The sequence below is a fragment of the Eptesicus fuscus genome, chromosome 3 (genome assembly GCF_027574615.1).
Source record: "Eptesicus fuscus isolate TK198812 chromosome 3, DD_ASM_mEF_20220401, whole genome shotgun sequence".
NCBI classification, from domain to species: domain Eukaryota; kingdom Metazoa; phylum Chordata; class Mammalia; order Chiroptera; family Vespertilionidae; genus Eptesicus; species Eptesicus fuscus.
Window position 1 is genome coordinate 9,615,625 of NC_072475.1, and position 27,683 is coordinate 9,643,307.

The window sequence follows — 27,683 nt, forward strand, 5'->3', positions numbered from 1 at the left end:
CCCATCACATTCAAATGCCATGTCTTTCGCACCCCAAGAAAACCTTCTCGATGCCACTGCCCCTTCAGCCTGTCAACACCCAGCCAGTGTGCTGGTCCTGAGGCACTATCTTGCTGTTGTTGTTCATCCTCACCCGAGGATATTTTTCCATTGATTTTTAGAGCGTGGAAGAGAGAGGGAGAGACAGAGAGACAGAAACATAGATGTGACAGAGACCCATTGATGGGTTGCCTCCCCCATGCTCCTCGACCAAGGGCCAGGGATTGAGCCTGCAACCGAGGTACGTGCCCTTGATCAGAATCAAACCTGAGACCCTTCAGTCCGAAGGCCCATGCTCCAACCACAGAGTCAAACCGACTAGGGCTCTTAAACATTTTTATTGCCTCAATTAAATTGATGTAGCAACAATGATTGTGTTATTAAGGAAAAGTAGTCTTTTAGAGGTAAGTTTCCACTGAGAGTTAAACATTTCCTCAAAGAAAGGGTGTAAAGTTCACATCATGCTGAACGCAGAAAAGCTAGTATGACTCCAGAGAACATTTCCCAGCATAATATTCAAAATCTGGTCACTGAAAATAAGATAATTTGAATTCAAGACTCTTAATGATTTACCCAGGATAGAGACCTGGATTGTTAATCGAGTTGAGGCAAATATTTTCCCCTGAAATAACTGGAGACGCACCTGCTTATCTTCAGGCAGCTACTCCTGTTCCCTGAAACTGAGCAGCTGGTGAGCCCGGACAGCCCGGGACAGGGCCCAGGGCCGCGAGAGCAGCAGGAGGAAGGCCACCTGTGCAAAGCCTCGGGCCCTGACGGGTTCTGGGCAGGCAATGACAAGGGCGGCGGGGCTTCCAGACGTTGTCTGCTGTCCGGGAGGACAGGTGGCCCGGGGACTGCCGTGTGGGGCTGCCATCAGTCCAGGAGGCAGCAAGAGAAACGGCAGGTGGAGGTGGTGTTAGGGTGGGGCCTCGGGGGACACCAGGCCTGAGTTTTATTCTTATCAAAGCTCTTGGGGACTCTTCACAGCTACACCCCAGTGGAGGCCGTGAGTATGTGAGCCGATTATCCTCATAAGTCAAAGGCAAACCCAGGTCCCTGATTTTCCATTTCTGAGCCCCAAGTCCATGCACACTGAACCAGGAAGGTTTAGACTAGCCAGAGGGGAACTGAGAGGTTTACCACCCAAGAAGCATCTCCCGGAAATCTGGCTCCCACTTCAGCTCAGAGAAAACTAGGGTGTGTTTTCACAGCAGCCACTCAAGTGCCTTGGGCATCACACCTGCCTGGCCAGCTTCCGTGGGCAGTGACTGACAGGCTGGGTGCTCAGCTGTCCCTGGCACACAGCGATGCCCCTCGGTGGTAACCACAAGCCACTAACAACCCCTATTCTTTGTTATGCTTGTGCATACCCACCGAGCCCTGGGTGGCCATGGTAAAGAGGCAGGCCCAGCCTCTCTGCCCCGGCTGTCACCTCCCAGTCCAACAGACAGGAGACGCAGGAAGAGCCACCCTGGGGGTGAGCCCAGCCCCGGGCAGGAGTCAGATAAGGCACAACTGCTGAGAACTGTTATTGGTCAAGAAAGCCCTCCCAGCCATGCCCCTAGGCAGGCCTGGTCCCTGGACTCCCTCCAGAAGTGGGGAGTGAGGCAGTGAGGGGCAGGGCTACAGGGGCACCCATGTCCCGGCAAGATGCTCCAGTCTTACTCAGCATCCCCACAGGACGCCTGTGCCCGCCACCCACCGGTCAGGCACCCATAGGCCCCCCTCTCAAGGGTGGCCAGCGAGGGCACTTTTGGGGTACAGGCAGGAGAAGCGGCCGAGAGCCCAGATGGGGAAGACGTTCCTGTAGCTTGTGTAGCTGATGGCACAGGACTTGTTGAAGACCCCGGAGATGTTTTCCTGAAAGGACACAGGGACTTAAACTCAAAGGCTCCATCATGTAGGCAAGGGGCTCCCTGACCCGAGAGCCCAGGTGGAGAGCTGGGCAGCTTGTGGGGAGAGTCAGTGAGCAGAGCCCCAGCGGCAGTCCTCCCCCCACAACCCAGCTCTCGAACCCTCCTGCAGCACCCTCCTGCCTGGTCACCAGCCCTGCACAGGCGTGGGGGGTTAACCTCACATGACCTTGGGACCCCATGCCCACAAGGATCGGCAGTGAGGGGCCCATCAGGCAGAGGCCGAGGGCTTCCTCCGTCCAACGCCTCCCAGCGTCACCAGCCCCGCCCCTCAAGCCAGTGCTTAGATCTGTTTTCAACACAGGCCACTCGTGAGTTATGTCTCTGAATCTCAAGTCCCCAAAGCTAAACCCCGCCCATGAGCACCCCGTGAGAGACACAGGGCCAGGAGGGGATGGGAAACCGGGGTGTCATCTGCATACCTGGGGCCAATCACCATTGGGGAGCTGTTTTCTGAGCAGACACTTGACTCCTCTCTCTAGGGCCTCTACATCAGGATGCCTGTGGAAGAAGAGGCAGTGAACACACCATCACCACTCTGTGGATGAGGCAGCCACTGGCTGCAGCCAAAACCTGGCCCTCACCCTCCACAGCCCAGCACAGGACAAAGATGTGAACACCTAACCTGCCATGCACGAGGTGTCGGCACCACTAGGGACAACCAGTGCACCTCAGGCCCTCGCTGCACAGCTCACCCCGAGAAGCAGAGGACGCAGCGGGTGCGGAGGCGCGCAGGGCAGGTGGGCAGCGCCCGAACATGGGCAATGAGGAGCCCCGTCTGCTCCAGACCTGCTGCTCTGGCCCCGCCACGAGGCGCTGCTCTTCTGCACCCCCAGGAGAGGAGGAGGCCAAGCCTGGTGCCCCCCTGCCCACTGGTGCTCAGGCCCCCTGAGAGCCACAGAAGCCACAGGTGCTAATCCTCGCTCATCTCACAGGTTCAGGACCAAACTCAGCTGTGGGAGGCAGACTGGGGGCCGGTCCCTGACCCTGTCCCCTGCTCAACACTAACCTGGTCTAGCTGGTACAGGGTTTTAGGAAGATTCCCCAAATGGCCCCGAACCAACAAGGCAGCGCAGACTGGGATACTGCGCATGCCCATGTGTGCATACATGGGCATGTTATGTGTGCATGGGTGCGTGTACCCATGTTTGCATGTCTGCACATGTACACCTCTGTGTGTACACCTGCCTGTGCACACACATGGCTGAGCTCTACTGTGGAAACAGGCAGGACCACGGAGCACAGCTGTGGGTAGTGAGCCTCTTTGCAGGAACCCGCTGATTCAGACAGACCTATAACTGTAGACAAGGAACCCTCCTCTCATTCCTGCACGCAGAGCTCCGCTGCCCACATCCCACCCAAGTCGCCAAGTTCAGTGTCCTTCCTTTGCCTGCCCCCACCTGACGGCCATCAGCCCCATCAGGGCCCAGCACGTATTGTGGATCTGGGACTGGGCACTCTGCACGTAACGCCGCTGCTCACAGGACTCGAAGTCCTCCCCCCAGCCTCCGTCCGCCATCTGCTGGGACAGCAGGAAGTCGCAGGCCTGGGTGACCTCTGCACAGGCAGTCCTGCGGAGACACCAGACACGAGACACCGTCACACAGTGGAGGTCCCAGGCCCCTGGGTTCTCACCCTGGCCGGGCCTCCTCAGGGCTGTGGGGAGGGGGGCTGCACTTGAGGTCACGCCACCATGGATAAAGTGAAAAGCTTTGTAGCTGCAGGCAACCTCATTGCATGACCACCCCATGAATACCCACCCTGCTAAGCAGAATTGGGTGAGGCCACTGGACACAGCTCGGACTGAGGCCTTAACGCAACCCAGAGTATCCTGGACTGTAGCCACTCCCACTGTTTAAAAAATGTAAAAACACCCCCAACATCAAAGGAAGATACTCCCCAGCAAAGCATCACACGGAGAAGACCCCATCCCACCAGGGGGCAAATGCCCGCACTCACCCGTCGCGGTAAATGTGCCCCATGCAGGCAAAAGCTTCCAGCCCGAACCAGGTGCCGTAGGTAAAGCAAACCCCCCAGGAGCTGGAGGGAGACACGGGAAACGGAGGTTCAGATGCCCAGGCCTCACTCAGCGGATGTGAGAGGACGGACACATCCAGCATGGGGAGGCTGTGGTTATTTTCAAAAGAAACATCCACGTGGCCTTCACAAGCCACACCAGCTGCAGAGCTTTAGTGAGGCAAACCTGCCCACAGCCCTCGGAGGACAGCTCGAGGAATTACGAGCAAGATAAGAACTGATCCAATCCCAGAGGGGAGGACGTGAATAATCAGGCCCAACAAATAAGGCACAGGCCACCGAGCATGCCCCACACACTGGCCAAACACCGCAGGGAAGGCCCGGCATTCACAAGGGACAAGGTCCACCAGAAATCTGTCGCTGGCAGCCTCCTCCTGCCAGAGACCTCTGGTGCAGCACATGCGCATGGTGAGTGCAGCCGTGTCCGGGGCCCACACATCTCACTCACCCTTCCCAGGAGCCGTCAGCCCTCTGCTTCCGACGACAGAACTCCAGGCCCTGCTCGAGGGTCTCCCTGCAACACAAGAGGACGGCCCAGTGAACATTCCAGCAAAACAGCAATTTGCTCAGTTCTACCCATTCTACGGTCTTAAAAAAAAAAAAAAAGGCATGGTGTCCCTTTAAGAAATAGTAAAAATAAACCAACAGCTCAGAAAGGAGATACCAGGTCAAAGGAGAAGCAACTATAGGACACAGAAGGGAGTTAAAGAAATGCAAGACGAAAGCAAACAGTGAGGGAGGAACCAACATTAGAAGTGGCTGCAACAGGATCAGTATCCCTGAAAACAATGTCAGTGACACAGGCTTGAGTAAATCACACAAGATGAAATTTTAAAGAGAAATTTAAAAATCAGAGAGAAAACAAAAGATTTAGGGGACAAAGAAGCTCCATCACAAGCCTAACTGGTACTTCTGATAAAGAAACCAGTTCTCTGGAAAGGCCAGAGAGGAGGTACAAGCACAGCCTGAGGTGCCGTGACCCTTGCCTTCGGGGCTCACCCGTGTCATCCATCAACTCCTGCAGAGCTGATGGTACATCGCTCCTCTAGCCACATTGCGTGACATGCTGGCCTTCCTCTGGCCAGCAGAGTCCCTCTCTCTCTCGATTCTCTCCCCCTGCTGGTGGCCTCCAGCCAACAGTCAGCAAGCAAACAGGCCCTGAGGCTGACACTGCACAAGGAATGGACACCTGCCAACAACCACACGAGCTCAGAGAAGATCTTCCTCAGTCAATGCTCAGAAGAGACAGCGGTCAGGTGGTTTCTTCCTCAGTCAATGCTCAGAAGAGACAGCGGTCAGGCGGTTTCTTCCTCAGTCAATGTCTCAGAAGACACAGCAGTCAGGGCCCAGCTAAGCCTGAACTCCTGACCCAGGAGCTGGGAGGTGATCCCTGCACATTGTTTTAAGCCAATTCTGGAGTACTATTGTTACTCAGTAATAGGGAACAAATACAGAGGTGAAGGTACAAATAAATTATATCAGTAATAAAAAGAGTAATATGACTATAGGTATAATGGAAATCAAAGTTAAGATAAAATGAGAAAAGTTGAGACAACACATTTGAAATTTAAACAAAATATACACATTACCAGGAAAATTAACTTATCAAAATGGCCTCAAGAAGAAATAGAGAACCTGAATAGTCCTATAACTACTAAAGACATGAGTCAAAAATGTAAACTTTTCCCAGAAAAAGAACTCCAGGCCTTGATATTTTATAAGTGAATTCTACTAAATTATCACAAACAAGCATTCTAATTTCACACAAACTCTTCTATGGCCTAGGAAGAGGAGAAACACTCCCTAATTCATTGTAGGGACCCAGCATTAGCTTTTCACAGCCAGATAGGGAAGGTGAGGCACATGCCCCTGTGGCTACGACACAGCTCGGCATCCACAGATGTGGATGCAAGATTCTAACTAAATATTGGGAACTGAACATGGTAGAGATATACTAAGTCAGGTTCATTCCAGAAGTGCAAAGGTGTTTTAACATTAGAAAAGTCTACAAGAGTCATCCAGGACATTAGGAGATAAATACATAATCATCTCATAGACATTGAAAAATCACTTGCTAAACACAATACCTGCTCACAACGGAGGGAAAGAAACAACTTAACAAATTAGAAAAAAAGAACTTGTTATCCAGAAAAGGGTTTAACTACCAAAAACCTACCACAAATATCATTCTTAATGGAGAAATATTTGAAGCAGTCCCCTTTAAAAAATCAGGAACTACAATAAAGATGCCACTATCACTACTTTCCGCAAAGAAAACTTCAGGCCCAGATGGAGTTTCCAAACATGTAAGGACAAAATAGCAGAAATCTTACAAATTCTTCCCGAGAACATAAAAAGAAAATATGCTGTCCAGCATCGCTTCACAGGAGACCCTGACAGAGACATTATAATAAGGAAAATTACAGACCAGTTTCTCTTATAACCACAGTTGTAAAAATCCTCAACAAAACACCTCAAATTTAACCCAACATGTAAAAAGGAAAGCTTAGGACCAAGCTGAGCTTCCACCAGGTTCACCATGAAACACACGACAGGGAATTGTCCCACTCAGGAACCAGCAGCACGTACCTGTGACACAGCACGTCACTCCTGAACATCCCCTGTGCCCAAAAGATAAGCACATGCGTTCACAGCAGGATGACTCATAACAAGCACGAACGGCCCCCGTGGGCCCATGACAAACACGGGGACACACAGTGTGGCACCTGCACTCAGCAGGTGTGCCGATGGCCAAGAACAGTGTGAACGGCTGCTCCGCGGGCCTCATCTCCCGAGCAGGGGGCCGAGTAAAGGAAGCCAGGCCCGGGAGTCCCCACCTTGGGTTCCTGGGTGCAGGAACCCAGCAGCCACAGAACCCGGAGGGGAGGGAGCTTCTGGCAATGTGTGTGCCCCATGCGGCCACACATTCTGTCCACTTCACGACAGTTCCTCGGGCACCACACAGGGGCTCTGCATGTTGCTCTGCCCATGTCAGACTTCAACGAGAAGGTTTAAAAATTACATGTCGGCCCAGCCAATGTTGCTCAGTGGTTGAGTGTTGGCCTATGAACCAGGACGTCACGGTTCGATTCCCGGTCAGGGCACATGCCTAGGTTACGGGCTCAATTCCCTAGTGTCGGGCATGCAGGAGGCAGCCGATAGATGATTAACTCTCATCATTGATGTTTCTACTTCTTTCCCTCTCCCTTCCTCTCTGAAATCAATAAAAATATTTTTTAAATAATATAAAAATAAAACTACATGTGGGGGAGGGGGATGGGATGGAAATGGGGGGACGAGGACAAATATGTGATACCTTAATCAATAAAGAAATTAAAAAAAAAAAAAATTCAAGCCCAGAAGGAAAGGTAAATCCACTCCAAAATAATCACAGTACAGTGTGAAGCATGTTATGACTACAGATATAAAGTGCTATAGGAATATCAGGTTGGCATGGGGTGGGAAGTAAAATCAGGCAGCTGTGTTCCAGCTGGACCTTAAGCAATGGAGGAGTTCACATTCTGCACACCAGCTAGTTCAAGTACATACCAAACAACTGTCACTAAAGATGATCCCATGGGACAAATATGGACAAGTTAACAAGAGATTTAAGATGCACCCAATCTCAGTCCCTCAGATTATCTGTCCATGTTTGGTCTAAAACACTGTCAGGAAAACAGCAAGGTTTTCTGCTCTTTGAGGAAGCTGGAAAATGAAAGTCTGGCTTTTGCAAATACTTATTTCAAGGGTAAAGCCCTCACTGCACTTGTGATACTGAGAGCTAGAGTCTTACAGAAAGAAATGGATGACTGAGATAAACATATGAATGGTGAGTGCATAAAGAATAGATGAGATGGCCAGGAGTCTGCAACCCAGGTACATGATCTTGACCAGAATCGAACCCAGGACACTTTGGTCTGCGCTCTATCCACTGAGCCAAACTGGCTAAGTGAAATAAGCCAGGCAGAGAAAGATAAATATCACATGATCTCACTCATTTATGGAATATAATGAACAACATAAACTGATGAACAAAAACAGATCAAGAGACAGAGAAGCATCGATCAGACCATCAAACCTCAGAGGGAAGGTAGGGGAGGGTGGGGGAGAGATCAACCAAAGGACTTGTATGCATGCATATAAGCCTAACCAATGGACACAGACACCAGGGGGTGAGGGTATGAGTGGTGGGAGGCACTGGGGGGATAAGGACACATATGTAATACCTTAATCAATAAAGAAAATAAATAAATAAAATAAAAAAATAAATAAATAAAAATAAAACTACATGTGGACACAGGTGGAGCTGGGGGTATGGATCCTTAACATTATTAAGATGTGAAAATAACTCGCTTCTGTGTTATAACTGTGCTCCTTGGAGCCCCCAGTACATGTATCGGATATTTTCAGGGCATACAACCAGCTTTAAACCCCTCTCATATCTAAATGAGCTTCACTCCAGGGACCCTTTACATGATGGGCCTCATTGGAGGACAACAGCCCTCAATGTCACGTTGGCAGTGCCTGAGCTCTTGACCCAGCTGGTGGCACCTGTGGCTGAGTGGCGGGGCCCTTACCTGATTTCCCGCGGCCTGTGCTCTGGAAACTGCTTGTGGAAATGTTTCAGCGCCTGTATCACGGCTGAGGTGCATTCCACATACAAGTAGTCGATCATGATGTCCCCTGTGAAAGTGAAGGATCCAGGCCTGTGAGCTTCACCTCAGCAATTCGTGGAGAACACGCACTGTAACGTGCAGGCCTGCAAGGCTCATCAAGAGCCTGACCATCCCCTGGAGGAAGCCAGGAAGGTGTCACCAGTGACCAGCCCAGGCGACACATCCACCAGGTGGCAGCTGCGCAAGTGACCTGGGACCTAGCAACCTAGAGGCCCATCTGCTGTGGGACAACCAGGAGGGTGCAGGAGGGAGCACACAGTAGAGCTGTACCCCACCCTGAAAACCCTCCACTGGACCGTGTTTCAGTTATAGGAGGGATACAGAGGCACACAAAGGCGGGTCAGGGTAAAGAACTGGCCCTCACAGACCAGAACGATGACACTCAACACGAGCAACAGGGAGAGAGGGTACCCACCAACACCTCCCCTGCAGGAGCATCAGGAGACAGCGAGTCTCCATGGAGGACAGAGCAGGAGTCAGCCCAGCTCGGGCCAGAGCCGGCTATGACTCTGCGACAGAACCACAGCTTTCTGTTTACGGCAGGGGCATCACAGCCAACTGTGGAGATCAGGGAGCGTGGAACACTCCGGTGGTTGGGGGTTCCTTAAAGGATCCACCATCATTCTCCAGAGCCTTTGTGGGCACTGCCCCTGGCCAGGGGAAAGACCTCGGGACTCTGGTCAGCAACTATGCCTTGGGGCAGGCAGGGCCCGGGTTGTGCCCACACACCCGCAGGCCAGCCACTCACCAAAGACCTCCGAGGGGTTAAGCAGCTCCAGCAGGTACCCCCCACGCTTGGTCTCGTAGGTGGCAAATCCCCCATCAGGGTTTCTCATGCTCAGCAGCTAAAACCAGAGACCACACATCATGAGAGCTGAGCATGTGCGAGCAGCCGAGGCTGGGTGGGTGCGCTAAGCACTGACGGGCAGGGGTGAGCAGCAGGGAGCTAGTTTTCACATCAGACCAAGACTCTCAGGTGCCCTGAGCGTGGGCTGCAACCTTTCTCGATCAGCTATACCATAAGCAACTGTCTGGGAACACACCCTGACACACTTATGCATTTATAAGGTATGTATGTGCTGTGGAACCACATGCCCTTCACTGTATGACACGCACTGAAACGGATGTGCTGAAAGGCGTGTCCTCTTTTACCAGATACCCAGTGGAGACCACCAGCCCTCCCGAAGGAGCCTCCCGAACTAGAGAGAAAACAGGGCCGCAGCAGCCACCCCAGACCGGCCCGCCCTGCCCTCAGTGGCTGGGCCCAGGACAAGGCTCCTACACCCACTGGAAGCGCAGGGCTCTGCACACACCCAGCCAGGACCTCCTGCTGGCCCAGCACAGGTGCCATCAGAGGACACGCCCCTCTGGCTCACGGTCTTGGCCCTGAGTGTTGGCTGGTACAGCCCCTGTGGGAAGTACACGTGACTGCACAGTCCTCTGCAAACTAATGGGACCCAAGGGACCCCTGCGTGCACGGCGCCCTCAGTACCTGGGGAACAGAGCCCCATGCCCAGCAGCTCACCACAGCAACAGCATCAAAGAGCTGCTCTCGCGGGATGTGCGTGGTGACAAAAGGACACTTTTCCTGCGTGAGGAGGACAGACTTCAAGGCCTCAGCTGTGCAGTCGGCGACGATCCAGCCACAATCCAGAGTGCTGAAGGGGAAGCCGCCCTGGAGAGCAGAGACTGTGACTGGGGGGGTGGATCACCCAAAGCCACTGCACCCTCCACACCCGTGGGGAGCCACAGCCCCAAGCCACATGCACGTGTATGGGCCTCCAGCTTCTGGCACAAGAACCCCACGGACTAGAGCCTCTCCCCACCGTCGCCCTCACGCCCCACCACACAATGGGCACAAGAAAGGGCCACAGGCACCCTCCTGAGCCCCGGGAGGACGCAGCCACAGCTGCCCACACTCTCACACACACTGAAGAAAACGGCCCTTTCTGCCCTCTGTCCTCCCCGCATCACTCTCATTCACAGCCCGCCAGCTTATTTCACGTCTGCACATGTGTCTGTCTGGAAGCATCTCAGGGCACGGACGTGCACACAGCATGTGAAGAGGCCACACGGCTCAGCTGCCGCAGCCATGCACCTCAGTCGGGGTGTCTCAGGAGCATCACTGGAACCCACACATGCATCCATAAGAGCAAGAAGCCCCAGGACACCGAGGGAGGAGCCCTCCTGAGAGGCCAGGCCCAGCTAACAGGCAGCCTCTCCCAGGGCTTGGGGCGGCAGGCACGACCCAGGTACCTTGCTCATCTGGCGGTAGTACTTCTGGTAATCGGGCGGGTTCTCTGGGACCTGGGAAGTGTACGAAGGGCACGCGTGGAAAGCACAGGAGGGAACATGTCACCACCACACCAGACACCGGGGCGGGGCCGGCACAGCAGGACATGGGGAGCCTGGTGCTGCGGCCCTCGAGACATCACCCCCACGGCCCACCACCCACAGCCCGACCCACTGCTGGGAAACACAATCAGGCCCCCCTTGGGCTGGAGAGAGCAGGGTGGGAGGGGAAACCTCTGCCCATGGGAGGCCCCTCACAGCCCCCAGGGCTCACCTGTGAGATCCGCAGGAACTCATGCGCCTTCTGCAGGCAGGACGAAAACTCGGGCCTGTGGTGTGCACCCGCCTGGAAGAGAGAAGAAGCTGAGCCGCTGGCCACAAGAGCCTGTGTGGGTAGGCTGGTCTCCGGACGGCTGCCACCGCTGGGAACCAGGAACAAACCCACCCGGGGTCTTGGGTGTCTGCCGACAAGTCAGAAAGACGTGATGGGAAAATGGTGTGGGCGGGAGGGATGTCCACACCACACCTGCCCACCCACACTCACAGGGTCCTGACCTGTCCACGGCAAACCCACATAGCCCAGGCCCCACACAGCCCTGACCCCTCCTCAGGGCTCCCCAGGATCCCGTGACCTCATTCCACCAGAATAAAAACACGCTCCCGCTTCTCTCTAGTACATGCTCAGTGGCTCTTTTCAGAGTGTCCAAGAGGAGCAGTTTGAGTTTAACAAGAGCCTGGAGCAGTCCCCACTGTCTCCCGGAGCAGCCTCTCCAGCCTCCCTTTCCAGAAGCCTCCGAGCCAGCAACACCCACACCAGCCGAACCATCGCCAAGGCCTTGGAGCCCAGGAAAGCGAAGAGTCAGGGTCAGCAGGTGTTGTGTCCTGGGCACAGGGGTAGGTGCACAGGAAGATCAGCTGGAGGCCGAGGAACAAGGAAACAGCCACGTACCTCCAGAAAAGCCTGGATGGCGAATGAGGTGTCCCAGACCTGCGAGCCATTGGTGCCCTGCACACAAAGGATGAACCATTGCAGGAGCCAGGCAGCGTCCTCCCAGCCGCCCACTGCCTCTCGGAATCCGACAGTGCTGGAGGCTCCCACCAGCTCCCGCGAAGAGGCAGGAGCCAGTGTCTCCTGACACCTGGCACTGAGCTATGTGCTCCCTTCAAAGCCCATGATGGCTTGCGGGGGCTGGTCCTGCAGGCAGCCCCACCTGCCTTCATCGGGCCGCCAGCCAGGAAAGGACTGTCAGGGTACTTCAGGGTTTTGACGGCCACCACCTGTGGTCTCCACTGCCTGTGGTCTCTATCCACCCTATGACAGCCTCTGGCCCTACTGTGATGACCAGAAACACCCCCACTTCTGAGGTGGTAAGGCCTGGCTGAGGCCTCGAAGGGGCTAGGAAGGCCCCCCTCAAATCCAACCCGGGAGCGTGGTTCACTGGTCAGCCCTGAGGTCCCACCGGACCACCGATGACCAAACCCCAGTGAGACAGAGCAGGGCTGACAGACATGTGGATAACTGGGATGGGAGTGCGAACACCTGAGCCCAGACCCCCTGCGGCACTAACAGGACAGCAGGCTCAGGGCCCAGGGGGATGTGTGGGAAGAACTCGCACCACCAGGAAAACTGCCTGGCCAAAAGAAACCTGACAGACACCAACCCTCAGGGCCTAGCCGCCGATTTGCTGAAAACACAGGGCCCAGAGGAAGAAACCGGTCAGATCCAGAAGGTGGACCCTTCAGAGGCAGGTCGCCAGGAAAGAAGGCTCTTGGGAGATGGCTAGCAGAGAGCAACGACACGCATCAGCCACTGGGCTCTCATCCTGATGCCAACAAGCCCAGCGCAAACCATGCTAAGGCATCCCTGACCCCGTGGTGGCATAGAGGTTTCCTAAAGACAAAGAGGCCCTCGAGCGCTGGGGCATGAAAGGGCAACTGGCATGTTCTGAAAATCCTTTTACAAGAGACTGGCAGTGTGGGAGTCAGGCGCTGGGAGAGGGGCTCAGGGCCTGCCTGGAGGGCACCGAGGTGAGCTCTGCGCTGGGAGTGCTGGCCCCGTGCCCCATTCCAAAGGCCCAGTGGCCTGTGCACCCCAAGGCCCCTGCTGGAACCTCCGCATTCCCACACTGAGCTATGCGGGTTCAGCAGACAAAACCCCTCAGGCTGGCCCAACGGCTCCAAGACTTGCTGCTTCCGGGACCCCTGTAGCTGGAGGAGGTGAGCCCAGGAAGCCCTGCAATGTGGCATCTCACCCCAGGGTCACAAACAGAAAATATGCTGGGGTGCGTGGTGGGGAGCAGCTCCGCAGGTGCTAGGCTGGGGGCAGGGCTCTCCTCCGACCTGAGGCCTGCAGTTCGTTAGTCAGGCCACTGTGTGGGCTCTGAGGTCACTGCCTCCTCCTGGCCTGCAGTCCTGAACTACTCTGGCTCCCAGACGCTCCCGCACGGTGGCTGCAGACCCTCTGTGATCCCACGACCCTGGGGACTCATACCCTCAGCGCTCCCACAACCCGAGGGCTCTGGGCTCTCCTGCACACTTCCCAGCCCCGGAGGCGCGCCATGTCCCCTCTGAGACAGGATGGAGGGCCTGCAGCCGCTCACCACACTGCCAGGCCTTGTTAGGGGTGATTTTTAAATCTCAACAAACCCACAGGCGGGAATGGTTGCAAAGGAAGCCGGCAGCCGGCCCTGCAGCTCTCACCTGCATCTTCATGCCATCGAGGCCCAGCCTGCGAGGAGAAAAGCCAGGTCAGGGAGCAGAGCACAAAGAGCTGGGAGTCAGGGGCGGGCAGCCACGTTCCCCTCCATGGCACAATCCATAACTGACCAGCTCTCCTTGTCACCAAAGCCTTCCTGACATTCACCTGAAGCTGCCCTGTCCACTCACAGGCTCCCTGGTTCTGCCTTCTGGAAGCACCCCGTTTGCGCTAAGGGGTGGACCTTTCCACTCAAACACAACCCTCCTCAGCTTCCATCGACCCTGAAACTACTGGTTCCAGCGTTACACCAGACGCCACGGCACCCTCGCTGGGACACGAAGGTGGAGACAGTCACACGCCTGCCGCTGCGGCTGTGGGGCCCACAAACATCTGCTCTGGGCTCTCAGCTACATCAGGGACGAAGCGTGACACCAACAAACAGGGCCCTTCCCGCCACACTCACCAGAGGTAGTCGGGGATCCTGGAGACGTGCTCCTGGAAGGCGCAGGAGGCCGGCCCGTCCACGCGCCAGCGCACGAGCATGTTGATGGTTTTTGAGATCTGCAGGAGACGGGCCTGTCAGGGCTCCGCTTCACCCCTGCTGGGCATGAGGAGGTCGCCCAACCCCACCGAGGGCCCAGCACAGCCCCCGCAGGCCAGGCCGGGCCTTCTGGTCTACCCCACGTTTCCCAAGCACACGCTGCTCCCAGGTCCTCAGAGACAAAGCCCCCGTGGTGCCCAGGGAACCAGGTATCCAAGGGAAGTGGAAAGGGGCAGAGGGTGTGCGCAGAGGAGGGAGGGAGACCTGTAAGAGGTGTGAGCCCAGCTAGCTGGCAGGTGAGCAGGGTGCCCGAGTGGGCTCCTGGGGTCTGAGGGGCACAGGGAAGATGCAGACCAGACCTTTGCACAGGGGCTGCCTGCTCAGAATGGCATGTTCTAGAGGCCCAGACCTTCCACTCTGGGAGCAAGATCCAACTAAAGCCTACATCTAACTAAAGACAGACGTGCTTTACACACATTAAATCAAAGCCGAGAGTCACACTGCTGCTAAAAGGAACACAACTGATTGCACTGAGAGGCGTCATCATTTTCGATCCACTGGGGTCCCATGGCCTGGGAGCAGGGTCAGGAGTGGGGCTAGGTAGCACTGCACCAAATGGGTGCACCTCACAAAGCCCCAGTCATGGCCCCCACTAGGGGCTCAAAACTGCTCTGCCTCCTGCACCCGTCACCCATGGCCTTGAGCCGGCCTCTCCACCCTGCACTGGCCGCTGTGCGCCTGGCCACAGGGTCCTACAGGTGTGTCCACACCTGCCCCCACGAGGCAAAGCCAGGTTAGGAGCCCAGAAGCTCAGAGCAGGGAGAGTTCCACGTCACGGGGCTCGGCAGGATCCAGGAATGAAACCCACGCACCCCTGGTGCTCTAAACCCCATAAGAGGAGGGCAGATAGGAGTTTTTAGGGGTGGGGTTGGCCAGAAAGATCCTGAGAGGTGGCCTCAAAGAGCAGTGTTCAGGCACATTAGGTGGTGGGGGTGGGAGGAGGGCCAAGCACACAGGTGGGGACTGAACAGGGTCCTGTGGGAGCAGAGGGTCGCCTGCAGGTAGACCCCTACCCCCAATCCCAGAGACTGGTCTCTGGGCCTTCCTCCTTGGGTCCTCACCCACCCCAAGGCTGCAGTCGAGTGCCCACTCAAAGCTGATACCCAGCGGATAACTTGGCACTGACCGGGCCAATACTGATGCACTTGGTGAAGCGGTCATCGGCCACAATGTGCTCATACAGCTTCCGGATGGCCCGCTGCCGCAGGCTGGCGCTGTGGTGGCGTTCGTACAGGTTGAGGATTGCTGTGGGGGCAAGGGCATCAGCAAGCACAGGGCACAGAGGAGCTCCTGGCCTCCGCTCAGCCAGGCACAGGGCCACTTGGGCCCTTCCAGCCTGCCCTGCTCTGCCTTCCTTTCTGCTGTCCCCCCATGCCCCTCCCACCCCACACCCTGCCGGCCCCCACACATTGGCATGCTGCCCTGCCATGTTAGGAGGGCTCCGTGAGTAGAAATCCAGTTGTTTCTCAGCATTGACGGGACAGGGACCCAGCTACCACCCAGGACCCCGCACACAGCATGCAGTACCGGTCTCCCGGGGGTCCCACAGGGAGGTAAGCCTGGACTGGGTCTCTCCCCTGGGAGGAATGACTGCGCCCTCCAAGGCCCTCAGCTCCAAGTTCTCTCATCTTGGGGCCCAAGCCCCAGGATCACTCCAAAGGCAGGGCAGGTCTGCCGGACAGAGGTGCACATAGCCGGCTCCTCACCACATGACCCACATGACGTTGAGAGAGTAGATTCATTGCCACCTCAGGTGTCAGCTGACCCCAGGGAGGCCCAGCCAGCCCCAGGGAAGCACCCACCATACATTACACGGAGCAGCCAGCTGTGCGGCGTGTAGAGATCGTCAAGGGAAACGTTGTTCCTCTGCGCCGGCCAGTCGATGCCGGCATAGTCCTCCACATAGAGCTCCTGGGGGCGACAGCGCCTCAGCACCCGCTGCCTATAGCTGTCTTCTCCCTCTGGCCCCCCAGGGCACGCCCTGGTTCACACCCCGCACCCCAACCCGACTCAGGGCCTACTTCCCAGGGACAGGGGCCTGCGCCCAATCCCACTCTGGACAGTTCCTCAGGGGGCTCAGCGCTGCAGGCCCATGGGAGCAGGTGAGCACAGCCGAAGTTGAGGATGACCCAGGCCCACGTCCTCACCTGGCGCAGGCTCTGGACCAGCGGGTCCTCCTCAGCGTTCAGCCGGGTGGCATAGCAGTAGCTCATGGGCAGGTAGACCTGACGGCAGTGGCACCAGAGTGTGGAGGGGTGTGCAGGCATCCAGTCAGGAAACAGCCTGGGGGGACAGTGGATAAGCAGGAGCCCCAGCCCCACCATCACCACCACCACAGCCTCAGAGTGGCCGAATGTCCAGGCCCAAGTCGGCAAGCCCAGCACTTGTACAACCATGCTCCCATGGGAAGCGGTCAAACCCCCTCCCTGGGGGCCCCAGGGTACAGGCCACTTCTGGTTCAGCCAAATGCATCCTACAGCCAGCAGACTGTGGTCCTAAGGTTCAGGACTGTCTGTGGTTTCTCAGTAGTGACAGACAAACCATGGTAACATGGAACGTTAATAGTGAGAAACGGGTGAGGGGTCTGTAGGACAGCTCTGGATTACCTTTGCAACTTTTCTGAAAATGGAAAACTATTCCAAAATAAAAAAGTTTACTGAAGGCCGAAACCGGTTTGGCTCAGTGGATAGAGCGTCGGTCTGCGGACTGAGGGGTGCCAGGTTCGATTCCGGTCAAGGACATGTACATTGGTTGCGGGCACGTCCCCAGTGGGGGATGTGCAGGAGGCAGCTGGTCGATGTTTCTCTCTCATCGATGTTTCTAGCTTTCTATCCTCTCCCTTCCTCTCTGTAAAAAATCAATAAAATATATTGAATAAAAAAAAAGTTTACTGAAAACAGTTAGGCCTGAGCCTTTGAGTGTGACCTCCACACGTGTTTTCTGACATCAGCATAGCCAGGCCACCTTCCCGGGTGGGTGAGTACCAGGGGTATTTTCTCTACCCTCCCCTTCAAGCCCTCGTCCTCATATTCGGGGCATAGGGAGGCACGGCGCTGCGTGTATCCTCCCTGTTCCCAGTCATGAAAATCGGGCAGGTGGCCCCCAGCCTGAGACCAGTTCCCTCACTCTCTTAAGAGCTCCTCCACTCACTTTAAAGAGTGTTTGTTTGTTTTTTACATTTTGGGTTCAGGTCCTCCATCCTAAATACCTACCCTTTACTCTCTAACCCACACCCCTCCAAAAACTCTAGCAAACACCAGCAGGGACAACAGGGGCCCCACCGCATGGCGGGCACAGACAACACAGTTTCCCGACAGCAGCCTCAGGCTCCCACACCCTCCTGGCACCTGCTGCCTTTCCGCCTACTCCTTACACACCGGTGAGGTTCACGGTCCAATTGGCAAGCCCGCCAGTGAGGAATGCTGTAATGGCCCCAAGAGGTGCCATCCTCTTCCAGATTAGCCAACCTTGAGTAACAGAGCCCCTCCGCCCACTTTACCTTGCTGTCCCTCTGCCACCATCACCCCACCTCATGACTGTGGAGGCGGGGCCCTCCGCCCTTTCAGCAGGACCCTGCTGTCACTCCCCAGTGGACCCTCCACCATGCGCCCTTCCTCCACCAAAGTCATCTAATACAAGCCCCCCCCACTCAACCTCCCCGATGCTCCCTAAGGAACCACAACCCTGCTGGCAATGCTCCAGGGGCCCTGTAACAGCCCAGCGGGGTGACCCACCCACCACAAGGTCCAACCCAGGGCACCCCCCTCCTTCCTTCCAATATTCTTCAGGAAGGAGCCCAGGGCCCTGTTATTCCATTCAGTAGGGCAGCAGGGACCGGGATGCCACGACCTCGCAGAGGCGAGCCTACCACATCTCCGGGAACAGGGTGTTGAGGCCTTCCCAGCTGTAAACGTTCAGGACAGCCAGCCAGAATTTCCCCCAGGAGGGGATGACCACAGCACCACCTGGAGAGAGAACCAGCCCATGTTATCTCCCTCCGACTGGACCCTGGGGGGTCATGCGTGCCCTTCTTGTCTGAACTGAGGGCAAGGCTTCCAAACCCCACGAGAAACAGGCTCAGGACTACCTTACACAACAGCCATGGGGTCGGATCAGCAGCTTCCCCAAAAATGAGTGTGCGCAGCCCCAGGAGAGGCGTTCACAGCCCTGCCTTCAGGAAGGAGACACACAGGCAGCTGCCTGGGAAGGTGAGGGGCCCAGATGCACACAGCAGCCTGTATCACGTGCGTCTGGAGGCGATGAGGGGCAGTGAGCGCACATGCTCGGCCTTCTCTTAGGGCCACTTATGGCCGCCCCGGACATGTGTCCCCACTCAGCAGGCAGGGCGGGACTCCAACCTGGCTGTCAGTGACACTCTGGCCCAAGTTGGAGCCACCCAGCAGCACAGGTCCCAGGCACAGAAACACCATCCCGGCTGTGCTTCACAAGGAGGCCTCGCCCAGACTCACGTGATCAGAAGTAAAAAAAAAACAAACAAACCCAGGAGCCACCAGGGAAGCTAGTGTGGCCCAAACACATTCCCTCCCTCGGCAAGGAACCTGAAAGCAGCTGGGGAGACCAGAACCTAATGAGGAAGTCACTGCAAGAGCGACACGTGAAAAGACTGTGGGATTTCATTAGAATGCACACGGGTTAGGAATGGCTCCCAGAGTAGGGACACCCCAGGTGCCAGGGGAAGGATGAGGAGGAACTCCCACGGCAGTGGGGTGGGGTGGAAGGCAGGATCCCAGGCAGAGGAAGCAGCATGCAGAGCCTTGAGGCGCCAAGGGACTTCACGGAGCTGACAGGAGCCCCTGCGTGTGAGCACCAGAGCAGGAGGGCAGGTGGACGGAGGAGTGGCCACGAGAGACAGGTGGTGAGACCTGCCAGGCTCCGGAGAGCAGCAAGAAAGGTCTCAGATCGCGGGAGCCATGGAGGGAGCCTCCCCAGGGCTGTAATGAACAGCCTTCAGAGCACACAGGCAGGGGGAGAGATGCTACCTGCTAGAAGCCCACCCAGCAAACAGGAGGGTATACGGTTATCTTAATTTGCTTTCCAAAAACGACTGGTAAGGTTACACCGTTTCTACTTCTCTGCTTTGATGAATTCCCTGCTCACGGGTTTCGCCCACTGTTTCAGGTGAATGGGGCACCTTTCTATTTCTCATTTGCAAGAACTCATTAAGCAAAGTAACATGGACCCTTAGCATGTGCTGTGCAGGGCATACCTTTCTTGTGAAGAAGGTTCCGTGCTCGTACCAGGTCAGGATCGTCAGGCCCAACACCCAGGAGTCTCAGGGACACATAGTTGAGCGCAGTCCCAAACACCGTGGACTTGTCCTCAACGTGCCTAGAGGAGCAGGAGACAGGGTGGGGAAATGACATCTTTTATTACTTCTAAGAAATTAAGCAATGCTTTCAGTTAAATGTCCTCGGGAGGCGATGAGGGGCAGGGATCGCACATGCTCGGCCTTCATATGTGTCCCCACGCAGCAGGCAGGGCGGGACTCCAACCTGGCGGTCAGTGACACTCTGACCCAAGTTGGAGCAGCACAGGTCCCAGGCACAGCAATGCTAACACATCCCACACTGGCTTAACAGGACATCACAGGAAACACCCAGGACAGCCACCTCCCATGACAACCAAAACTGGCCCTGCAGAACCTGCCTGCCTCCTCCGCTGACTTCCCACACCTCAATCAACATAATCCTTCTAAGCCCCATTCAGCACCATGGCACACAGAACACAGTGCAGGGCAACGTGTAAGGGCACGTAGCACCCTGTGCAGCCCTACGGCACTGGTGACATCTCAGCATCTGTCATGACATGCTGGGACCCACCGGCCAGAGCTGGGGCTCACAGCCCTGTTGAGAAAGGCTGAGCTGTTCCCCTAGGGTTCTGTAATGGAGGCCGGTGGTGTGGACTTGGCCCACCAGGGCCCACAACCAGGGTGGGCAGGCAGCTGACCACCTTGGGGGAGGGTCCTGATCCCAGAGCAAGCCCTGCCACAGAAAGGCAGGCTGAGACTAGGGAGAGCTGGCCAGCCCCAGCTGCACCTGTTGCCACCCCAGAGTCAGACAATTTCCTTCTGCCTTAGTGATAACAGCCAGGTGGTTTTCACTGCAGATGAGGGTCTCAAGTCTCTAAGCCCGTCATGCAAACCAATTTATAGCACAAGCTGTGACCCTGACCACTCCCCCACCCATGCCAGGTCCACAGGTACAGTCACCCCACCCCTCGACAGGTGCACGTCCTACACAAGAACATCCGTGCACACGTATGCAGACATGGGCAGTGACAGAGCCGAGCAGACTCACAGGCCCCAGCCACCGTCCGGGAGCTGCACCGACCGCAGGAACCGCACCATCTCTTCTTTGTATCCAGCTGGCAGAGGGATGCGCGCCACGTGGCACGTGATCAGGAGGCCTGTGTGACAGAAAAGATGTCTGCCACTGGGAGCAGGCACTCGGCACTGCGAATCCCGGCCCCTTTCCTCCTGAGGACCCCTCCTGACAGGGAGCTATTCCCAAGGTTCCCCTGCGCACAGAAACAAGCCTGGGAAGGCTGCTCCTCTGGACCCCGAAACCAGTGCTCACTACAGTGATGCACATATGTGCACATATGTTCAAACCAGATTCCCATCCTCTCCATGTCACAGGTGAGGTGGCCGAGGCATGTGAAGTCCTATCGCCTTGCCCAGGGTCAAAGGAGACCATGGGAAGGGTCTCAACAGGCTCCAGGTGGGTCGAAGAGAAGAAAGAACCCTTGACTTACTCCCAAGGGCAAGTCCATGCCAAAAGACTGAGTGTTTCTTCAGTGAAACAATTACAGGATGCAAGTCTTTTGTTTTGTTTTTTAGGATGCAATAGTCTTGTCTAGCCAACTAATTCCTTGCCATGAGGGCCCAGCAGCAATCCTCCTGGCACTCACCAACCCTCACCAGCTCCTCAGCCACCCTTTAAGGTGCGCTCACATGCCAAAGCAGCCCGCAGAGAACTTAAAGATACCCACTGACCTCTCTGCCTGCCACCAGCGCCTTTGCCCAGGCTCAGCTCTCCGCCTGGAGTGCCTGGGACTCAAGAGCCACCCCTCCTTCACCCCCAGAGCACCCTTGCTTCCCTTATCACAACACTGGGCTGGCTGTGCCTTCACCCCCCCTCTCCCAGCACCAACACCAGGATAACTAAGGTGCAGGGTAACCCTCCACAGACCTTGTCCACGTGAGCTCCTGGGTGCAAACCTGCTTGCTCATTCGCACCACAGACGTACACCAAGGGCTTGAACCAGGTCAGGCCAGTACCCCAATGATGCCCCAGGGTCGCCTCGCCCACGGGCCAAGGCAGCACCCTCCTACCTGGCAGGAGGAAGAGTGGGCCGCCATAATCACCCGCCCAGTGCCCGTCCTCGGCCTGCAGCCCCATGTAAAACGTCATCCCATTCAGAGCCCCCTCGTGGGCTGTGCTGGCTTTGGACAAGTCTTTAAAGTAACTCCCCTGCAAAAGAAAAGAGAGATGAGACCTGAGGGGGTCTGTGGCCAGGCTGAAGGAGCCCTCATCACTTACAGCCCGAGCTGAAATAATGAATCTGAATTACTTGAAACGTTTCAGCTGTTTCAGTTAAAAAAAATCGGAAACTCTTTGATGATGGTATTACCATCTCGGCAAAGTAACAGGACAGCTCCGTGCTCTCATGGTTTCGCTTTCCAGCCAAACCTATTTGCAAATTCCTTCACAGCTTCTCCAAGTGCCCAAGAGCGTGGGGTGGGGCACCGATGCCCACACAGACCTGAATGAAATTCAGGCCTCTCTCTCACAAGAAGGGGCCAAAGGACCACACAGCAACTGGCGGCCAGGGCACAACCAGGAGACCCCATTTATATTGCCTACTCTCTGACTAGCTGAATTTCTTTTATGACACTCATTGGATCAAAAACATTTTTTCTGCCCTGGCCGGGTGGCTCGGCTGATTGGAGCATCTTCGCATACCCCAAAAGGATGCAGATTCAATTTCCAGTCAGGGCACATGCCTAGGCTGCTGAGGTCAGCAGGGCTCTGTCTTATGGGGTCCCCCTCTACGATGTTCCTCTCACATCGATGTTTCTCTCTCTCTCCCTCCTCCTCTTTCTAAATTCAGTAAGAACATATCCTCCAGTGAGGATTAAAAACACACACACAACCCAACAACATTTTTTTCTGAATAAAAAAAAAAAAATAGAGCAGTTTCTTACTGAGAGCTTACTGATTTGAAGCAAAGGGGTCCGTTCAGCTCCTGCCCTATAACACAACTGATTCCCGCAGGAACCAGCTTTAGTGGCATGTGGCCGGGGCCCCACATGGCACATCCCTCCCATTTTAACAAGGAAGAAAACACCCTCCACAGGCAGCTTTTTGAAAACTCCCTGCTGGTTCCTGGCGCTCCTGGCTCAGGTACAGGAAAGTGAGCAGGAGTCCCCCGCTGTGTGGGAAGGCCACTCGAGCACCTACGGTGTCCAGTCCCAGGGAGTGAGCTTCCAGCGCAGTCTGCTCCCGGCCGGGGCTGTCCTCTTCTTGAAAATAGGTCCACACCTGCCTTCCCCTCTCATTGCTGAGTCGCCAACGGCTGAGGTCAGTGGCGGGCTCTGTCTTATAGGGTCCCCCTCTGCGACGCAGACACCTGGAAACGATCCCGAGTGGCCATCCCGCCTCTTCTTTAGCTCAGAGCCCAGAGGTCGCGCTTCCAGCCACGCACAGGCAGGCCGTCAGGTACCCTCCCCTCCCCACTCCTGCCTCCAGCTGCTGCCCCGTTATCTGTCCAGGGGCAAGTGGAGGCGCCGGCCACCAGCATCCCCAGGACCCCCATCCCTCCGGGCTCTCCTCAGCCCCGCCCCCAGGCGGCCCCCGTCCACGCGGAACCCCCTCGGCGCCCCGACCGCGCTCTGCCTTCCTATGGGACACCCAGCGCGAGGACTCACGTGCCCTCGGTCATGACGGCCGCCGCGATCTGCTCTGCAACCTGCACAACCAGCCGGGACCCACCACAGGCCAGCCTTCGCGCAACCGGCTACCCTGCGGAGCGCGGTGGGAAGATGCCCGCGCAGCCAATCAGAACGCCGCGGGGGTGGGCCCTCGGCCGTGCCCAGCCACTGCAGTGGTGGCGCGACCTGAGTCAGGAGGGTGTGGCCTGGGACCCGGTGGGACAGGGGATTGGTGGGCGGGGCATGGATGACCGCCCCCCTGGTGGGCGGGGCCAGTTGTGTAGGCGGGAACAGGGCGAGGGGGACTGGGCAAGCGGGCCGGTGGGACCAGGGGCGGGGCGGCGTGGGCCGCCAGTCAGGCCGCTTTCTGGTGTTCGCCTCCCAGCGAAGAGTGGGGCGAAGCTCCGCGACCAGGGCTGAGGAGGAGGAGAGCTCGGTGGGGCGGAGTGGCCCCGTGAGGCGATGAGGAAGGTCCCGCCCCCGAGGGTCCCGCCCCGCAGGAGTTCCGGAGGGCGGGTGGCTGGCTGTGGGGAGCGAGGCTCAGGCTGAGGGAAGAGCCGAGGCCGGGAGCCGAGGCCACGGCTGGGAGGTGTGCGAGTGCGTGAGGGAGTTTGCTAAAGTAGCGACGGTTTGGGGGGAAAGCTTCAACTTAGATTGGGGGACATGTGAAGGCAGATGCCCATGAGACAGTCAAGTGGATACGCTGAGTAGGCTGGTGTTCTGGAGAGAGGACAAGGCTAGTGAAGAATTGGGGCGTCATTTGTTTTCAGGCGATATTTGAAAACATAAGATTGGAGGAGATCAGCTAGGGAGTATCCCAAAGAGAACATTTTCCAGGATGAGCCACGGGCACCAACAGCTTCCTGACTAGCAGAGAGAGTATCCAGAAAGAGAGGGGGACAGGGCTGTGGAGTCCCGGAAGCCAGGTGAAGACCGTGAGGATCTGTGCGGAAGTTCTGGAGGGATAGTAAAGTGAGGTCTGAGAACTGATTAGATGTGACCCCGTGACTATTAAAAGTGTGTGTGTGTGTGGCGGAGGTCCAGGTAAACAAGTCATGCCAAGCACAGCCATTGACTTCTACTTCCCACCTAAACCCTACGTACATCCTATATAATAAAAGCCTAATATGCTAAGTGTCCGGTCATCAGGTCAACCAATCAAAGCTTAGTATGCTAATGATATGCTAAGGCTGCTCAACCGCTTGCTATGACATGCACTGACCACTAGGGGGGCAGATGCTCTGACCGGTACGTTAGCTTGCTGGTGGGGTCCTGCTGATTGGGACCGAGCCAGATGGGCCAGACACGCTCTGGAGCCCTCCCACACACGGTCCCTCCCTGGCTGGCCAACCTCCTGCATCCCTCCCCAGCCCTGATCGTGCACTGGTGGGGTCCCTTAGCCTGGCCTGCGCCCTCTCACAATCCGGGACCCCTCGGGGGATGTCAGAGAGCCGGTTTTAGCCCGATCCCACAGGCCAGGCCGAGGGACCCCACTGGTGCATGAATTTGTGCACCAGGCCTCTAGGAAAGTAATAACAGAGATAAAAACTCACAGTGAAAGAATGGGAGAGGAGGTAGCAGTAAATAAGAGAGGTCAACAAAAATTATAGAGCCTAGGAATGTGCTGAAACCTACGTGTGGGGGTGAAGCCATCAATAAAAGAGACCAGTCTTTGCCATCGAACCCCAGGAAGGCTCAGAAATGCGGAGGACTGGTAGGAAGTTTGGATAAGGAGCAGTATGGCGTATATCCTTTCCCCTACCTGGATGAAGCCTGCAGCAGCTGAACCGGAGTAGGAGTGAACTGAGGTACAAGGCATAGCTGAGGACATCGAAAGTACACTCACATGGAAGCCCAGTCCCACTTCTCCCACTCAGCCATATGGCTTCAGACAGGAGGAAGAGGATTTCCCTAGAGCAAATGGCCCCTCAAAAAAAGACCCGCAAACATTGGCAGCTGGGACCTGGTAGAAAAGCAGAGAAGCCTATCCTTTGGCAGGCTGTATCCATTGGCACAGAGCTCCCAATGAGCTTCTCAGAGCCCCCCCATCATCCACATGAGCCAGATTTGAGAAAAACTTCTACCACAAAAAAACAAAACACAGAGAAAATGGAAATTTTGAGAAATGGGGATGATGCAAGGTGTGGAAGAGGACTTTGACAAACACAGAGATAGGATGTTGCACCATGAAACAAGAACCATCTGACACACTCATTCCCTCCTGGCCTTACTTGTCTCCATGCTTATCACCAATTTGCATAGCAAATGTTTTACATATTTTTCTTGTTTATTGCCTATCTCCTCACTAAAATATAAGCCTTATGAGGGCTGAAATTTGTTACACTATCCCTAGCACCTGAAACAATGCCTGGCATATAGTAAATACTCCAAAAGCATACACGGAACAAATGGATTCTCTAAATAAGAAACATTAAGGAAAAATGACTCTCAGAGACAACCAAGATGGCGGCATAGGTAAACACCTATACTTGCTGCTTCGCACAACCACATCAAAACTCCAACCAAAAGACAAAACAAATATCATCCAGAACCACAAGAAAGCTGGTTGAATGGAAGTTCTACAACTAGAAGGAAAGAAAAAAGCGCATTGAGACTGGAAGGAGGTGCAGAAGTACAAAGGTACAGAGGCTCATGCAAAACGAGCTGGCAACTGGGTGTGCTGTTGTTTTTTTCAATAGGGAGGGAGATACAAGCTCCCAATTGCTCTGAACTCCAGTTCTGGGTGAGACTCTGGGAACCCAGACTCATACGGGGAGAAACTGGACTGTCCGGCACCAGACCAGAATGCAAGGGCGGCTTTCTCTCAAAGGTGCTCACAGTGATCATTGTTCCTGCACAGGGCCGCGGGACACAGAGACCTAGGGATCTCTTTGGGGCAGGGCTGACTGGAAGCCATTGCTTTTTGCTCCGCCCTGGTGATTCCCTGAGACCCCACCCAATTTACAACCCCTGCCAAGCTGTGTGCAGCAGCTCTTGCATATGAATGGCCTGTCATTTTGCAACCTAAAACCTAACAAACTGCAGCTGGGTCAGAGAGCTCCAAAGCCTCCAAAAGAAGGCCTAAGGCCATGGTGGCAAACTCTGGCTCACAAGCCACATGTGGATCTTTGGTCCCTTGAGTGTGGCTCTTCCACAAAATACCACTGGCCTGGGCGAGTCTATTTTGAAGAAGTGGCATTAGAAGAAGTTTAAGTTTAAAAAATTTGGCTCTCAAAAGAAATTTCAATCGTTGTACTGTTGATATTTGGCTCTGTTGACTAATGAGTTTGCTGACCACTGGCCTAAGGCCCTACAGCAGCAGCCTGCATTGCTTCACAGCTGGGCCTCGTCTGGGCACTTCCAAACCCCAAACAAAGAGGATGAATCTGCAGATCTCTCTGTAGCTCCTGCTGGGTGGCCTTAGGCAGTGGCTGACTTTGCACCTCCTTAGAGATCCAAGAGCCAGTGTACCCAGTGGTCAGTGTGATACCATACCAGATTACAACTCTTCACATCCATAAGCGACACACTCAAGGGGCAGACTCAGTGAGCACCAAAGCCCCACTGAAGCAAGTCCTGCCTCATAAGGGTGTCTCCTGCACAGTAGTTCTCCCATTGTAGACACAGCTGGTCCTCACAGTCAATTGGCCTGGAGGTCAATTCCTCCCAGTAATACCAACAGCAAGCAAGGCTTAACTACAATAAGACTGTGCACACAGCCAAAAAAGGGGTGCACCAAGAGTGTCCACCTCAGGTAATTGGGGAGCCTGAGCCACTGGGCCCTATAGGACACCTAGCACACAAAGCCACTCTATAAACACGGGGAAGCAGCCAAAATGCGGAGACAAAGAAACAGGTCACAAATGAAAGAAATGGAGGAAAGCAAACTACTGGATATAGAGTTCAAAACCACAGTTATAAGGTTACCCAAGAATCTTCTAGAAACCGCCAATAAATTTAGTGAGACCCTAGAGGATATGAAAAAGGACCAACAAGAAATTAAGCATACAGTGACTGAAATAAAGAATAATATACAGAGGTCCAACAGCAGGCTAGAGGATCTCAAGAATCAAGTCAAAGATTTGAAATACAAAGAAGCAAAAAACACCCAACCAGAAAAGAAAAGAAGAATCCAAAAATATGAAGATAGTGAAAGGAGCCTCTGGGAAAATTCCAAGCGTATCAACATCCGAATTATGGGGGTGCCAGAAAAAGAGAGAGAGCAAGACACTGAAAACCTATTTGAAGAAATAATGACTGAAAACTTCCCCCACCTGGTGAAAGAAATAGACTTACAAGTCCAGGAAGCGCACAGAACCCCAAACAAAAGGAATCCAAAGAAGACCACACCAAGACACATCATAATTAAAATGCCAAGAGCAAAAGACAAAGAGAGAATCTTACAAGCAGCAAGAGAAAAACAGTTAGTTACCTACAAGGGAGCACCCATACTACTGTCAGCTGATTTCTCAAC

At 55.2% G+C, this 27,683-nt stretch overlaps 1 protein-coding gene across 1 annotated transcript; it reads right to left on the bottom strand.

Annotated features, from left to right (window-relative positions):
- Positions 1-358: 358 nt before the first annotated feature.
- Positions 359-23,304, bottom strand: LSS (lanosterol synthase). Its single transcript, XM_008145639.3, has 22 exons — positions 23,207-23,304; positions 22,740-22,908; positions 21,611-21,749; positions 20,574-20,682; positions 19,484-19,605; positions 18,125-18,221; positions 16,404-16,539; positions 16,059-16,167; positions 15,383-15,501; positions 14,119-14,216; positions 13,658-13,685; positions 11,907-11,963; positions 11,232-11,303; positions 10,922-10,972; positions 10,191-10,340; positions 9,414-9,510; positions 8,567-8,672; positions 4,438-4,503; positions 3,912-3,992; positions 3,353-3,523; positions 2,375-2,453; positions 359-1,899 (listed from the first exon to the last, which is right to left on the bottom strand). Exons 1-22 carry the CDS (start codon positions 23,218-23,220, stop codon positions 1,768-1,770), a joined length of 2,202 nt encoding a protein of 733 aa, XP_008143861.2. The 5' UTR covers positions 23,221-23,304; the 3' UTR covers positions 359-1,767.
- Positions 23,305-27,683: the final 4,379 nt, after the last annotated feature.

What these genes read in the sequence shown, in the direction of transcription:
- LSS (XM_008145639.3), bottom strand. An exon ending in CCGGACGGTGGCTGGGGCCT is followed by an intron (nt 19,606 to 20,573) that starts GTGAGTCTGCTC and finishes CTGCTCCTCTAG; the next exon opens with GCACGTTGAGGACAAGTCCA. An exon ending in GAACCTTCTTCACAAGAAAG is followed by an intron (nt 18,222 to 19,483) that starts GTATGCCCTGCA and finishes TTCTCTCTCCAG; the next exon opens with GTGGTGCTGTGGTCATCCCC.